The 17,270-nt window shown below is 36.4% G+C and overlaps 1 protein-coding gene across 1 annotated transcript in view; it reads right to left on the bottom strand.

Annotated features, from left to right (window-relative positions):
- The window catches only part of Ccdc73 (coiled-coil domain containing 73), a 108,704-nt gene that overhangs the window by 60,428 nt on the left and 31,006 nt on the right, over positions 1–17,270 (bottom strand). Inside the window, exons 6-8 of the mRNA XM_005064544.4 lie at positions 12,010–12,048; positions 8,471–8,606; positions 8,163–8,242 (exon numbers count right to left, since the gene is read on the bottom strand). Coding sequence (XP_005064601.1) covers positions 8,163–8,242; positions 8,471–8,606; positions 12,010–12,048 — 255 coding nt within the window. The remainder of the gene's footprint in view (positions 1–8,162; positions 8,243–8,470; positions 8,607–12,009; positions 12,049–17,270) is intronic.

Here is a 17,270-nt window from a genome sequence, read left to right as displayed (position 1 = left end):
TTTTCTTATATGTGAACATTTAGAGTGAAATATGTTTGTTTGTGAATGATCTAGTAAAAGGCTCATGAGAGTGGAGAAGAAAGCTTATCTTTTTATGATTGATTTATTTACACGCCAGAAGAGGGCACCAGATCCCATTATAGATGGTTGTGAGCCACCATGTGGTTGCTGGGAATTGAACTCAGGGTCTCTAGAAGAGAAGACAGTGCTCTTAACCTCTGAGCCATCTCTCCAGCCTGAGAAGAAATCTTAAGGGAAATAAACAGGGCCATGGAATACACATAATAGGGAGTAACTGGAAGAAGGGTAAAAGAGGGAGGGGACAAAGGGGGTGGGGGGAATAGAATAAAACATTATGACACATAAGTATGTATATGCCAAGATTAAACCCATTATTTTATAGTCTACCCAAAATTAATTGGAAAATAATTTTAAAATAAATAATTGATGTCAGGGGGCAGTATAGCTCAATGGTAGAGAATTTGCCTAGCATGCTTGAGGTTCCAAATTTAATTTCAGTGTTGTAAAAGCAAGACAAAATAAGTCATTCAATTATCACCAAAAATGTGCTTATTCACAACTACTAAATAATTATTTATTTTCATTTGAAGTTTATATTGATGAAAATGAATGGTTCCAGGTAATTTCTTTAATTATGCCCTTTCTTTCTTTCTCTTCCTTCCCTCCTTCCTTCTATTCTTCGGTTTTATTTTTTGAGACAGTGCTTCTCTGTGTTAACAGCTTTGGCTGTTCTGAAACTTGGTTTGTAAACCAGGTGGGCCTCAAACTCACAAAGTTTGCCTACCTCTGCCTCCCAAGTGCTAAGACTAAAGGCGCGTACCACCATGCCTAGCCCCTTTATTTCTTATATTAAAATATCTAGTTTTAAAATTCTCAAGTCTACAAAACAACACTTATACATATAAATTACACATAAGGCTTTTTTTTTCTTCTGAAACTGCATCTTAGGTAACTCAAACTGCCTCTAACTCATTATGTAGACTGAGACTGGCCTTGAACACCTGATGTTCTTTCCTCAACCTCATGAATGCTGGGATAATAGGTATGCACCATCATGTCTAGCCATAATAAAGCTGCTAAAGACTAGAAATTTGATTATTCACTATGTATTCTACTGTTCTTAGTGCTTTTACTCTCTAATCCCTCAGATATAAGAATAAAGTTCAGAGAATATAAAACTAATTTACTGGCATTAAAAGACCTAATACATATTATATAATATGACAAATATAAATGAAATGGTCTTTGAACTCTGCTGTAATGTTCGACAGTGTGTCAATCTTTGATTGATCAATCTATTTCTCCTAGTGTGTCTTCACTGAGATTCGCTCTTCGATCTCTTGTATTCTGTTGGTTATGCTTGTATCTGTAGTACCTGACCATTTCCCCAGTTTTTCTATTTCCAGCATTCCTTCAGACTGTGTTTTTATTGTCTCCATGTCAGCTTTCAACCCTTGCATTGTTTGAATTGTTTCTTGTATTTTTTTGCTTCGTGTTTTCCTCCCTTTCTTGCATTTGTCAGATTTTTTGGTTTGTTTTTCCTTCTATTTCTTGCATTTTTTGTTTTTTTTCCCCTCCATTTCTTTAAGGGGTTTTCTCACATCCTCTTTGAGGGCCTCTATCATTTTCATGAAGGTATTTTTAAGGTCATTCCCTTCTGCTACATCCACATTGGGGTGTTCAGGTCTTACTGGTGTAGAATCTCTAGATTCTGGTGGTGTCATATTTGTTTTTCTGTTGCTGAGTGTGTTCTTATATTGCCTCTATCCCATCACATCTTCTAGTGGGTATATAAAGAGTCTCTTTCTCTCCTGGTGGGTAGGCAACCAGGGTTCCCTTTAGGTGGGTGCAAGCAAATCCAATACTCTCTGTCCTTTGCCCTGAGTATGGGTGAAAGTGGACCAGCTCTCTCTCAGGCTCCTGGTCACTTGGTCATCCGTGGCGGGGGGGAGTCGAGCTAGCTGCAGTCCCCAAGCCAGTGGATCGAGAGAGGGAGAGTGGGAGGAATTCAAGTCTAAGATGGGAACCCGAGTATGTCAATCTTTATCCTGAGAGGTCCTGCTGTTCCTCACATGGAGTGACAAGAAAAAAAGAGCTAAATTTCCTGATTGCTTAAATTATGCATTAACGCATATAATGTTCATCTGAAAGACTCCAAATTCTTCAAAACATATATCCATGTCTTTGGATGCTTAATAAAATACTAATTTCAGCAAAAATTATAAATACAGATAGAGGGACTTCTAGTTTCTGTAAGAGTATGTAAGGGACTTCAGTATTTTACCAAGTAGAAGACAGAGCAAATGGAAAAGTCAATGGCTCTTCTTAGACCTCTGACAGAAGGTAGATCCTGGAGAAACTGCTAGCCTAGAAATGAAGGTACAGGCAAACACAAAGAATCTCCATCTACCAGAGCAGCAATTTCTATAAGAACCAATGCCAGGGTAGGAAAACTTTAAGTGTAATTGAAACTCCAAGAATATAAGTGACAGGGTCTGTGGACCTACTCCTCTTAGCTTTACCTCTAGAAACTCTACTGTGAACTCACAGCAGTGAATTTTCTTCCTATACAAGGAGAAAAGGAACCATTTCTAAATAAGCTAGAGAATCCTCTTCTTAGCAAGGCCTGCCTTCTGGGAAGCTTTTATAAAAGCCTAACCTACTAGAGTTTATATCATGGCCATTCTACCTAAAAGAAGTGGAAACACTAAACTCAAGCCTCTCCAACCATCTTGTCCTACCCAAGGCGGTGGGGGAAATTGAAGGAACACTGTAAAGTTCACAGTATAGTAACACAGGTTCACTAAAAGATGAATCTCGTATATCTTCCCCTCTCCCCTGACATCTCACCACCATATTACTAAAGGTCTACTCACTGCAGTTCTACCCAGTAACCCTGACCAAACCAAACCTAGGAGGTACACTGAAAGCAAACAACCAACTTTGAAGGAAACGAACAAGTATAGAACCAGATATGGCAAAAGTGCTGGAATCATCGGATAGGGAACTTTTTAAAAACTCTTATTAATAAGAGTAAATACTTGAATTAAAAAGAACAAAGAAGTAATAGAAATTCTAAGAAAGTGTCAAAAAGAAATCTAAGAGATTAATGCAACAGACAAACATGATGGGGGCTCCAACTAGAAGAATCAATACAGAAGGAGGAAAGAGAGAAGGGACAAATTATACCAATTTTGTTTAATAAAAACTCAAAGAACCACATTATCTCATGTCTTAGTTTGGGTTTCTATTGCTGTGAAGATATATCATGACCACAACAATCCTTATAAAGGAAAACATTTAACTGGGGCTAGCTTACAGTTTCAGAGATTTGATCCAATCATCATGGTGGGACATGGAGACATGCAGGCTGATATGGTGTTGGAGAAGAATCTAAGAGTTCTGCATCTTGGTCCACAGGCCACAGAAGGAAACACATGTGTCACACTGGGGGTAGCCTGAGCATATGAGAACTCAAAGTCTGCCTCCACAGAGACACATTTCTTCCAACAAGGCCACAACTACTCCAACAAAGCCACACCTCCTAATAGTGCAGCTCCCTATGGGCCCTTCAAACACATGAGTCTATGGGGACCATACCATATCTTATATTAATTAAAATTACACATAACACATATGTCATAGAAGTGCATATGTATTCACATACACACATACACACCTTAAAGGACATTAAGTCACCTGGGCTGACAAAGCTCCCTACAAGGACCACAGACTAACAAAACCACATTATCAAGCACCAGAATCCTCCTTTCAAATAGTTGATCAGGGTAGTCCAAATGACTCCCAAAACAATATAAATGATTGCTGCTGCCCTTGGTTGCCTCTCAGAAGTTGAAAATAAAACCTGATTGCTGAAGACACCACATACTTAGGACATCAGACTCAAGTGATTAGAGCTGGAAATAGCTCCCTTTCTACAGTCTAGCTTCCATATATTATGCAAAATATTATGCAAACCATGAAGGAAGGGAAACAATTAATAGTTCCACCCAGTTGTAATACCTATGAACCACAACAATAACCAGCATGACAGGATAACTGTGAAGTTCCAATATAGCATTCACATATTGGTGGTAACCAACAACTATCTAGCTGGACTCAGGGCCCACTCTAAAGGAAGGAAGTCATGCTTGATATTAGAAACCTACCCTACTTCCTGGGGCTAGTGAGGTAATGGACCCTACAGCAACTTTACTAGACCAGCACAATTCTTTAAGACATTCTAAATCTGACCCTTATACCCACAGGTAAGTATTACTCTCTTCTCTCATCAAAGAACTTTCTCTTTACAGAAAATGGAGGCCACCACAGAAAACCACAACTGTACACAATACAGAACAACAGCTTGTGGGGAGCCTAGACCCAGCACATACATCTATATCATGGCTTTTGCATCTATAACTCAGAAAACATCATAAAGAGGGAATTAAAAGATTATAAGAGTCAGAATACCAGGAAGCTTTCTGTGGATCAGTCCCTCCTAGAAATGTCTGTGTAAATAAGACTACACAGCAATGGCAATATCAGTGGACATGTTATCTTGAAAAGGGGGAAATTTCATAGGATACCAAGACAAAGAATTACAGGTAATTAATGATTTCTGAGAGAGGGAGAATTAGCGTCTCCCATTGATAAGCCCCTAGCTGGTTATCCAATATAAAGTGGTCAATCCTAAAACCACATACACACATACAACAAAAGCAAACTCATCAGGTTGTATTTATGTATGTAACAATAACACCCAGAGAAAAACAGGTCAGCAGTTTGATAGTGGGAGATGGACATGGGAGAGGCTTGAGAGAAGGAACCTGGGAGAGGTCAGAAAGAGGAAAGGGAAGAGGATAAAAGATGTAAGTCTATTTTATTTTTAAAATGTATAAAAATAAATCAAAAATTTTATTTTAAAAAAGTATCCCCCAGCTGGCCAAGAACATGAAAAAGATAGGCCATGAATCTAGCAGAAAACCAAATTCTATGGTTCTGCTAAATGAATGAAGCAATAAAACAACTCCTAATAATATTTTATTATACTGATAGATCAATGCCTTGCTTGGCCATCATCAAAGATTTCTCCTATAGTAGATGGGAACAAATACAGAAGACCCTCAATTGGCCAATTTTCAAAGAGTGGAGAGACCTCAACAAGACATTAGCAGTTAGTTATCCTGCCAGATAACTCTAGCTTTAGTTAAATTGACATAAAACTAGCCAGCACAATATGGTCATAAGACATACAAGAAATCATGTTGGAACTGAACTAAAAGCTCCTCCCTTCTGGCTAGCTCAGAGAATACCAAAGGTTGCATGTAGGCTTCTGGGAGAGTGTCTTAGAACTTCTATCTGTATGATACAATAGCATGATCATAAACAACCTGGAGAGAAATGGGCTTATTCAATCTTACAGTTTGTATTCCATTATCCAAGGAACTCAGGACAGGAACCTGGAGGCAGACAGATTTAAAAGCGATAGGGGAATGCTGCTTACCATCTTGCTCAGCCTGCCTTTGTATAGCACCCTGGACCACTATAGCCCAGGGGCAGCACCACAGTGAGCAGGGCCCTCCCACATCAATCATCAATCAAGAAAACACATCATAGATGTGCCCACAGATCAATACAGTAGGGACATTTTCTCAATTGATTCCCGCTTCTAAAGGGACTCTAGGTTGTGTCAAGCTGACAGAACTACTCAGCTGTGACCTTACAATATTACTAACTGGCCAGGCAAAGTGTACCCACTGGTGCAATAGTGACTAGTCTGTTTTAGAAGCAACCAACCACTTCTGATTGGATTTGGGCCTCCAGAAGAGGGAATTCACAGATGGTACTCTAAACCCATAGCTGGGAGGTCACAGGCCATAAAGCAGCAGTCCTAAACCTATGGGACATGACCCCTTTGGGGGATGAATATCAGATATCCTGCATATCAGATATTCACATTACACTTCATAACAGTAGCAAAATTACAGCTATGAAGTAGCAACAAAATAATTTTATGGATGGAGGTCACTCCAGTATGAGAACTATATTGAAGGGTTGCAGCATTAGGAAGGTTGAAACCACTGCTATTTTGCTAAATGGGCAAGCTGCCTTCCAAATAACTATGTTTATGTGCATAGGTTAGTGCTGCTGTCAGCTTTGGTCAGAGGAGCTTCTTTCTACAGTGGTAGCAGTAACTGCAAAAGTTTATAACTGTCCAAAGAAATGAAAGTAAGTGCGAGATTAATGCTTGACTATAAATAGGATATGTATATCACCCCCTCTAAGGCTCAGGGAACATCAAGGAAAATGAGTAGAAAGAATTAAAAGCTAGAAGGAGGGCAGGGAGTCATGTAGAAAATGACTCCCAGGCATAAGATAGCTGTCAAACGCCTGAGCTTACAGAAGCTGTGATTACTTGCAGAAGATTGGGACCACCATTATCCTGTCATGGAGGAGAGGAGGAGCTCACAAGGCCCTGCCTCTACCTGAGAATTTATAGTCAGTTAATGGTTGCTGGAGGAAGAATAAACATCTTCTGTGGTATAACCATTAGTAAGATGTCCATGTTCCCTAAGGAAACTCACATTGGGGGAAAGAAAAGAAAATAGAAGGCAGACTATTTGAGAAGATAATTATCAATGGTGTGATGGAAACAAGAGAAAGTAATGAGGACTGAATATAATCAAAACATATCATATATGTGCATTATAATTTCCTCATGAAACCCATTATATTGGTATATTTTAATATCTACTAATAAAGACCCAAAGAAAGATTTGTGATAAAACTAAATAAATGGTAAAAGTATCCATGTTCCAGGGCACAAACAAGATGTCAGTTCTTCCTAACTTGATCTATATATTCTGTGTAATATCAATCAAAATAGCATGTTGTTTTGTGGATATCAACATACTGATTCTGTAATTGTTAAAGAGATCAGCACTACTGAAGAAAAATCCTCCTGTTGTGCACACAATAGGAATAGTGTCCTAAGGACAAAACCTATCGAAGGCTCCAACTTGTGAAAATACAAATTTATTTGAAAGGAGAAAGCCTAAACTAAAGATGTACTTAGGGGAGAGTGTCAATTTCTCTATTCCTCAAAAGTAATTGCCCAGGAGAATGTTTCTCAAGGGTAGCACACAGAAGCTAATAGAGTTGTGGTCTGTAAAGGACAAGATCCATCTGGCAAACAAGTGGTACTGGTTTTGTAGGCCTAAAAAATACAAAATTGAAGGGGTCATGGTGTCTAGATCCCTGATTCCAGAGAGTGCTGAGGTCAGGCAATGAATGACAGGGTCAGAGTCCGTGCAAAGAGATCTTACGAAGCCATTATATGATGCTGTAGGGAAGAACCCTAAGTTGCAATGGAGACCCCAAGATCTCAATTTGATAAGAAAATCATCTGGGAGACACACCCCTGGCCATGCTTTGGGGAGATTATTTTGATTAGGTTAAATGATGAGAGAAGACCTGCCCACTCTGGGTGACACCATTCCTTGGCTATGACCCTTGATGTATAAGTGAAGAAAGGTAGCTGAGCAACATTCTTCATGATTTGTTTCTCATTGTAGGTATGATGTGGCCAAATGCTTCAAGCTCCTACTACCTTGACATCCCTGCCATGATTGACTGGACTGTGAGTCAAAATAAACCCTTTACCCCTTAAAACACTTTTATCAGAGCGTTTTATCACATCAATAGGTAAATAAACTAAAACATACTATAAACTTCATTAAAGCAGGAACATGTTTTATATTCTTCATAGTTATGTTCAGTATCACAAATTACCTAGCACATATAAGTTACTTAGAGAAGAAGGAAGAAGGAAGGATGGAAGGAAGGGAGGGAGGGAGGGAGGGAGGGAGGGAGGGAGGAAAGAAAGGAAAAGTAAACAAACTATTTAGCTAACACAGTAAAATTTTACAGGCCATTTCTATTTCCCTAAGAATGTATCCTGCTGATGATAAATTAAAGAAATAATGCATTATGTTTGCTCTAATCATAACTAACACCTATGAATTTATATTTTCTAACTTCTACAAAAAACTACTCAACTGTTTTCTAGTAATATTCCATAATATCCTATAAGACCAATTATTTTAGACTATAGTTTTTGCTTAATATGTCAATCTTACCTTCTTTAAACTGACTATTTCAGATTCTTGTTTTTCATTTAAGGTGGAAAGTCTTTTGTTTAACTGTATTGCTTCTTGTACTGTAACATAAAAGATATTAGAAGTGGATTATATAAATTGTGTATTTCAAAGACGGTATCACTAATTTGGGCAAGAAAACAGTCCTAATGCAATGCATAATTCTAACTTAATTTAATATCCATTAACTGACATTTACTAGTATCAGGTAAGTTCAATTTACTAATAATAAGGAAGTCCAATTAAATATTCCCTACTAAATATATAAACTTAGATAAGATAGCACTTACCATTTTGTTCTAACTTTGCGTGATTCTCTTTGACCAATCCAAACTGATTTGTTATTGTAACATAGTATTTTTCAATTTCATTCAGTTGCTTGTGATAATCTTCTTTAGCTAGATGGTGTAAATGGGCTTTTTGTTCCTATTTTTAAGAGTAATTTTAAAGTTATATATAAAATAAACATACACATACATGTATAACAATTTCTGATAGTTTTCCTCTGATTTCCATGTGCATGTACATGTATGCACAAAGATACAATGATAATACATAATTCGTAAAATAGAATGAGAGGAGCCAGACAGATGACTCAGTAGGCAAAGTCACTTGCCACAAAGACTGATGAATGAGTTCAATCCCTGGGACCCACGTGGTGGGAGAAGAGAACCAACTCTCACAAGTTTTCCTCTGACCTCTAGGGGAGCACATGTTCCACCCCCACCCCCCCAAGTGAGACTGCAATAAAATGGAATGATAGGGACCAAGAACAATACTTTGCAATGACAGGAAGACAATGTAATATCATAGAAAAATCTACTAAAATTGGAGACATAACTGGTAAAAGTTGAATCCTATTCAGAAGGGTTAACACTACTACTATAAATTTGTAAAAACTTATATTCACTTAGGTCATTACTACTATCAATTACTAAGCAATAGAAAATAATTAACTATATTTAAATACCACTATTTCACAAGAGAATTACACTAATTCTTAGCAGATATGCAAAAATTTAACACAATTTCACTGAATTCTAACAGAATATTTTCAAGTCAAGAACATTTTCACTTTAAATTCATACTTACACAGCTTTTAAGAGAACACTGTCTACTACATATTAATTTATGACCCCCAAACAGTCTCCTTAACCTTTCAGCTAAGAAGCAGTAAGAAGGCAGCAAAATCTACAAAAGTTAATAATCCTGTTAGTGAAAAATACAACAAAGTTTGGAGATTCCTTTCATAGGCACTCCTTATTCATAGAGCTCTCTATATATTAAACTGTAATATTCTTATTTCAAAAATCCTTTGCTTAGTGCCAAAGTGGAATCCAAGGAAAATGAAGTTTCATTGATTTGCATGATAGAATTCTACTTTTTAGATACTCCAGACTATTCACTGGTCATGATAAATAAATACTATTAAGACTTCTGCTGGGCGGTGGTGGCACACGCCTCTAATCCCAGCACTCAGGAAGCAGAGGCAGGTGGATCTCTGTGAGTTCGAGACCAACCTGGCCTACAGAGCTAGTTCTGGACAACCTCCAAAGCCACAGAGAAGCCCTGTCTCGTAAAAAAAAAATACTATCAAGACTTCTAAATCCCATGGGCACCTACAGCTCTCTGGGCCATATATGGCCATTTGAACCTGTAGGCACAAAGCATGCACACTGTGTACAGACACAAATATATATAGGTTGACAATATAAATGAAAACATTTTATTCTGAAAGAAAATATACTCTAAATTATATCAAAACTTTTTTTTGGTTTTTTGAGACAGGGTTTCTCTGTATTGTTTTGGAGGTTGTCCTAGAACTCGCTCTGTAGACCAGGCTGGCCTCGAACTCACAGAGATCCACCTGCCTCTGCCTTCCGAGTGCTGGGATTAAAGGCGTGCACCACCAACGCCCGGCATATCAAAACTTTTAACACTGAAACTTTGCTTTAATTTGAGAAAGAAAAAGACGTCTTTCTTCTAAGTCTTTCCTAAAGGAAAGTAATATGCAAAAAGAGAAGTCAAACATGGCTTAAAGGGCATTGAACAAGAATTTACATCATTAAGCAGACAGCAGTTAGGGTTATGATGGTCATCTGTAACTTTGACTATGCACCATATCAGCTACTTGGTACACTATATACAATAGGATTTTCCTCAGTGGTCAACTTGTAGTAAGGGCTAATTTGATGTTCCAAATTTACTCTTCAATGTTTTTGTTGCATTCTTATTGATGATGACCATGATTTTTCCAGAAAAATATTTTGATCCATGTTGTGTTAGTTTCTATAGGGGCATGTCTTCACCTTTACAGGGAAGTCAATTTCTTGAACTCCCTGTAGACTGGCATTTACTAGGAATTAAGTACTCTCCTCTATGGAGTCAGAGACATCTTCAAAATTTCTCAATACTATTTTTAAGTTACTTATTTTAGGATACCCTGATGTTCTACAAGTTGTGAACATTATTGAAATGTGTATCCTGTTTCCTGTCTTGCCCATAGTGCTAAACAGTATGAAAATAATGTACTAATTTCATAAGATTAACACTGAATAAAGAAAAGGTCATGTGAATTATATAAAAATAGAATTATAAAAAATTATAAGACAAATATATATATGTATATATATATATATAAGAATGCTTAGAAAAATATGTTTTTAACTGTTACATTAAAATATTGCCCCTGAATGGGCATAAAATATTAAACATACTCAATATATAAAATAATTTTAATGAAAAGTGATATAATACTTTCAACTGTCAGGAAAAAATATGACTTATCATTCACACATTAACAAAAACTTGGAGATATTTCTGTGTGTTTTTTTAAGATTATGGGTATCTCTTCAATGAAATTTTAAACTGGAATAAAATAAAACACATTTTATGTGGCCTTTGATCCTTCACTTGTAGCCTTATCTCCCAGGCCAAAGGGCACATTATTCAATTTCTCTGTATTTTGTGTAAAACCAATGTAGCGTTGAAGATGACTTTCAGCACAAATGTCACGGTACTTACAGCTAAACTGGAATCTAGTTTTTCAGCTTCTTAATTAAAATCACAGTTTAAAATAGTCTGACAATATTATCTTTATTCTCTCCAGTTGAATAGCAACAGAATTTTCACATCTTTTATTCAATCAAGCCTAACAATCTTCCTATGAGCTCTTTTATTTTTAATGCCTCAAACAATTTCAGGAAGCAAAATATTTAATATGGTATTCATTGTTACAGCAGCAATCTTCATTTCTTATCCATGTGGTAGCCAAAGTATGCTCAAAAATTAATTTACTTGCTTTACAGTCTATTCCAAAGAATGAAGATTGGAATAGCATAAGCCCATCCAAGGAGCCTTCTGAAGATTTAAGTAGATATAGTGAGAATTCTGTTTAATTAAAATCACCAAAAAACCAACAATAACAAAAAACCTCTTTCTGAATTAAATACAGCTACAAGGAAAAATATTAAAAAATAAGTATTCCATGAAATATTATTCTGTAAAATAAATACTAATTCTTATGTGCATAGAAATAAAAAACAAATACTTAAGCAATAACAAGTACCATATTCTAAATGTAGAAAAATAAAGGATGAACATTGCCATATATTTTATTTGTAATATGTATGTACTAAGAAATGTGGACATAAATTTGCAAAATTTATCTAAGCTATAATGACTTTGAAATTGTGGCAGGCCTTTAAACTATAACAAACAATGCCCGGTATCAACTTTCTAGAATTTTTTTTCACTAAAAGTGTCACATTTATATTACAGTATTACTATGTATCTTGTAGTAAAAATATATATTATATAATTTTCTTACCATTTCACTAACTTTCTTCTGTAAAGAATATTGAGAAACCTTGAAAAATGGAGAAAAATCTATTAAAATTCTTCAATATAAATTCCATACTACCAAATGTGGCATTTATCTTCTATTACAACTTTTAGTGAATTTCTTTCAGAATTCTTATAGTAACTCTCTTCCTTACAACTCCAGTACATTCGAGCCAGTTCATGTCTTGTGCCTATAATCCCAGACTTGGAAGGAGCTGAAGCCAGTTTGGGTTACATAGTTGAGATCCTGTCTCAAAAAATATATCCACTGACGGTTTCACAATATATCTACAGAACTACTATATTAGTTATATGCAGACCTATTATCTGCATATGCTCCTGGGATATTGTATGAATAAAACAGATAAGAGTGTATTTTCTGGTCCACTGGTAGAAGACAGACATTAAGTGGTAAGAACTATACCATGTTAAAGAAAGATAACAACTAAAAAGAATAACCACTAAAAACCTGCATTTAGTAGAGTTTGATTCTTCACATTAGCTGTTCACTGAAAGAAATATTAAGGAACAATGAACACAGGAATAAAAGTTATTTTAAGTAAAAGAGTCTCATGACCTTCAATGAGTACTGACTACTTTAGTACTTCTGTGCCTCAGTGAACTTGTGCTTTAAGAGAGAGTTAGTAGGATATGACAGCAATGAATGGCCCAGTCTGTAGGGCTCTTATAACTTGTTTATGGTTACTGTTTAACCAGAGTTTACCTAATCCCTCTCATGTTTATAGGTTTACTAGTTTTCAGCTTTTTAACACTGTGAATTATTCTGGAATGTGCTTATATTTGAATTGTAGTTAATTATTTTAGTAGAATAAATTTCCAAAAGCAGAATTTCAAAAGTTTGTTGTTTTAAAAAAAATTACAATGCTACTAATACTTTGGACTGGGAAGGAGTCAGCGCCTCACGCCCAGGAGTGGCCTAGGGGGAGAGAGGCTGGGAAACAGGCACAGAGGCGAAGGGCTCACAACTACTGGGTTCCATGTCTTCCCCGTTTGCCTTTTTCTGCTTCTGCTGTGAGGTTTCCGAATGCCTGGGGCTAGTAGATGATGGGCATGCTGTTTCCCCGCCTTCAGACAGCAGCAGGAGCCCTTCCTCTCTGTGCCTTCCCTTAATGGAGTGTCGCTCTGCTTTTCAGTCTTCTGGCAGGCCAGCTCACACTGGATACATTTTTGTCTTCAAAAATTGTCACTTAGTCCTCCAGAATAGCTGACCAAGCTAAACTCTAACCAGCCATGTATGAATTCTCATTTTCTTCACTATACTCACATTTGTTAGACTTTAAGAAAAATAAAATAACTGTTTCACATTCACTATGAAACAAATGCCTTAGCCAGCTGCCATAACCTCAACAGAATAGGTTATGTGTAAGTCACTTCCTCAGTAAATACTGAATGCCTGCCCCCTGTAAGGAAAGTGCATTAATGTAGGTACTGGGGTAACAACAAGGAACCAAGGAAAAGCTTGCCCACTTTTATTCTGAGGAAGATAAACCGTAAGCAATGCAAGTAAATTAAAATACCTGCCATATTCAATATTGATAAGAGCTAAAGAAAAATAATCATAAAAGTAATTTCATTTCTTGGTCAATAAAGACAGCAACTTTTGATTAAAGTCTTGAGATAGAAGAAAGAATATTTCAACAAGTTCATAGGCCTTAACATGGTCAATAACCTTTGCTTGAACCTTTGTTTCAAATAACTACAATGCTCATGTGGAAAGAAGGAAGCAAATGGGAAATACAGACAAAGATGCCTTAGAGACGGCAGAATGTAAATCATTGTTAGTCTTGTAATTTGTGGTTGGGGTTAGATTTTTGCAAATTCACTAGGGAGCTTCAAGCAAATGGACTGATTGCTGTTGTAAAGGATTACTCTGATTTAAGTTAGCTTAAGGAGTGAACAGAGATGATGCTGGGAACATACAATAGCATATATATTATTATAACCAGCCAGCCATTTATACAAATAGTGGAAACATGTATTTACTTTGTATGACATTATGACATGATACTGACATCTGCAAAGATAATGCTTGAGAACTATGTAAATCATACAAAAAATACATAGTGTCTAAAATTCATTATATACATGTAATAAACTATCAGGGAACAAAAAGTAAAAGTTTTAAAGTTGTCATTAAAAGATAATACATATGCTGGGTAGTGGTGGCGCACGCCTTTAATCCCAGCACTCAGGAGGCAGAGGCAGGCGGATCTCTGTGAGTTCGAGGCCAGGCTGGACCGACAGCCTCCCAAACAATACAGAGAAACCCTGTCTCGTAAAACCAAAACCAAAAATAATAAAATAAAATAAAATAATAAAAAAATAAAAGATAATACATATTTTAATCAAAAGTATATAAATCTGTTTCTAAATAGAGTTGAAACCCATACTAAGTATAAATAAAATAAATACTATATAAATAAAAATGAGGCATATGAAAGACTGAAAATTACCTATGTATCTATAAAGCAGTCCATTTTCACCTGAATAATTAGCACTTTTAAATCCTTAGACCAGGCTAGAAGAATACCAGGATGCAATTGCCTAAACACAGTGTCTAGGAAAGCATAAAATCAGTCTTCATCTCTACTAACTGATAGACAGGACCTCATAAAACTAAAAAACTTCTACACAGCAAAGAAAACAATTAACTGAGTTAAGATACAACCTACAAGCTGGGCATGGTGGCGCATGCCTTTAATCCCAGCACTACTGCTAGTTATCAGAGAACACAAATTAAATGTATACCATCCCACCCAGTCAGAATGACAGTCATTTAGAAAACAAATAATTCCAGGCATGGTGGTACACACCTTTAATCTAAGCACTCAGAAGACAGAAGAAAACAGGTCGCTGTGAGTTCAAGACTACCACCTGGTCTACTCAACAAGTTCCAACCCAGTCAGGGTTACACAATGAGACCCTGTTTCAAAAAAAACTAAAATAAAATAAAAAAGAAAAAGAAAAAAAGAAGTTCCCAAAGATGTGCAGATACTATGAAAATCAGTATCTCCCATATGGCCAGCTATAGAGCTCCTGGGTATTTACCCTGAAAATCCTGCATCAACATATAGCAGAGATACTTGTGTATCAGTGTTTACTGCAGCAATGCATAGTAGCTAAATTATGAAACACAGCAGAGATCCACCAACAGAGGAATGGGTAAAGAAAAATGGTATATATTAAAAATGGAATTTTTAGCTATAAAAATTATGTGGTTTGCAGGAAAATAGACACAACTGGAGATGATCATATTAAGTAAACTAAATCAGTCTGAGAAAGAGAAACATAGGTTTCCTTTCATGTGTGGTTCATGTTTTACACAGATATATAAAAATCACATGTATATATGACATGAAAGTAGATGTGGAACTAGGGAACGAGAATGACTAAAAGGAAGGAGGTATGGTGAAGACAGGCTAGTACATCACATATTTATATGAAAAATACTCTTATGTATCCCAGTAGCAAGTGTAATAAATATAAACCAAAGGATGTTTCTAGTTTGAAAGTCATTCAGTATAGCAACACAAGGAAACTTGTTTTTTTTACTAGATCTCTAGTTCAAAAATAAAATTATCCCATGAAAAACTGAAACCCTAAACTTGTAATATAAAGCATGTGAAGGCCCATCCCTGAATGTGAATACAACCAGGGGATGATCATTAACATTTTGAATTTCAGGGGGAAAAGGAAGTATCATAAGTGAGTTCTGCAGGAAAAGTTACATGAAAATTTCACCAGAAAATGTACTTCCTGTGAAGAGGGGCTAGCAAGTTAAAATTTATGAAACACATCAAACACAAAGACCTCCAAGGGGAAAACTCAGCTTGCAGACACTGCAAACAGGAAGACTTGAACCCCTGTACTTAGAGATAAGAGATAAAAATCTCAAAGATATAAAATTATTTTATATGATTAAAGACATAAAAGACAATGTAAAAAGCATGAGGAAGTATAAGACACTATAAAATGGCAAAGTTAAAAGTGTACCAAATTGAACTTCTATAAAACAGAAATGCAGTTATAAAATAAAAAACTTAATGGACAAGTTATATGACAAATAAAACATAGTTGAAAAATTAGTGAACTAGAAGATAAATGTAAAGAAATGGCATAAAACACAGCAAGCCCACAGAGATAAAGGAAGGGTGTTAGAGTACAAAGACATGTAAGCACACTGAGAAGATTCAAAATGTATATTCTATGAAAATGGACAGGAGGAAACATGAAGATTATTGGGGAATATTAATTTCACTTCACAAAATAAATACTTTGAATTATATGAAATTGGAAGGATGGTAAATATTTTGGTAATAAGAATTATTATTATTCCACTCAGAGAGCTATAGGTCTCTTTTTCAAGATTTTAAAAATATATATTCAGTTTCATAGCAAAACTGTGAGAAAAGTACAAATATCTCATAGATTCCCTGCTCTCACACATGAGCAACCTCCCCAACTATTAACATCTCTTTCTCTCCTCTTCTTCTCCTCCTCTCCCACACACAAATTATGCTCCTGTTACAATTACTAAACATATAATGACACATTATCACTCAAAATCCACAGTTTACAACAGGGTTCACTCTTGAACATTCTATGGATCTGGACAAATGAACAATGATATGTACCCAGCATTATAGCACCACACAAACTATTTCTACTATTAACATGTTCCACGCTATTTTTTACTTTTTTCTCTGCCTTTTTAAAAACTTGTAATGTATTTTTTACATTCCAATCCCCATTCACCTTTCCTCCTCTCCTCTCACTCCCATACTTCCCTCCCCCCACCTCCCATCTGCTCCTTGTGGAGGGTAAGGCCTCCCCTAGGAAGCCTACTAAGTCTGTCCCATCATCTCATTAAAGCAGGACCAAGACACCTCTCCACCCCAAACCCCTATGTCTAGGCTGAGCAAGGTATCTCTCCATATAGAATGGGCAACCCTCTTCCAGAAACAGGAAGAAGAAGATGCAGAAATCCACAACTAACCATTGGGCCGAGCTCCTGGAGTACAATCAAAGTGAGGGAAGAGCGATACTAGGAACAAAAGACTATGATAGGGAAACGCACAGAATCAACTGACCCGAGCTAGTGACAGATCACGGACTCCGGTCTCACAAATGGGGACTAGACTCCTTTAGTATAGGTGACAATGGTGCAGCTGGAACAATATATGAGGTCACTGGCAGTGGGTCCAGGATTTCCTTTGCTTCTTAACA

This window comes from Mesocricetus auratus, unplaced genomic scaffold (assembly GCF_017639785.1).
Source record: "Mesocricetus auratus isolate SY011 unplaced genomic scaffold, BCM_Maur_2.0 Super-Scaffold_100004, whole genome shotgun sequence".
NCBI lineage: Eukaryota > Metazoa > Chordata > Mammalia > Rodentia > Cricetidae > Mesocricetus > Mesocricetus auratus.
The sequence above is the reverse complement of the archived record's forward strand: the minus strand, read 5'-3'. Positions and strand labels throughout refer to the sequence as shown.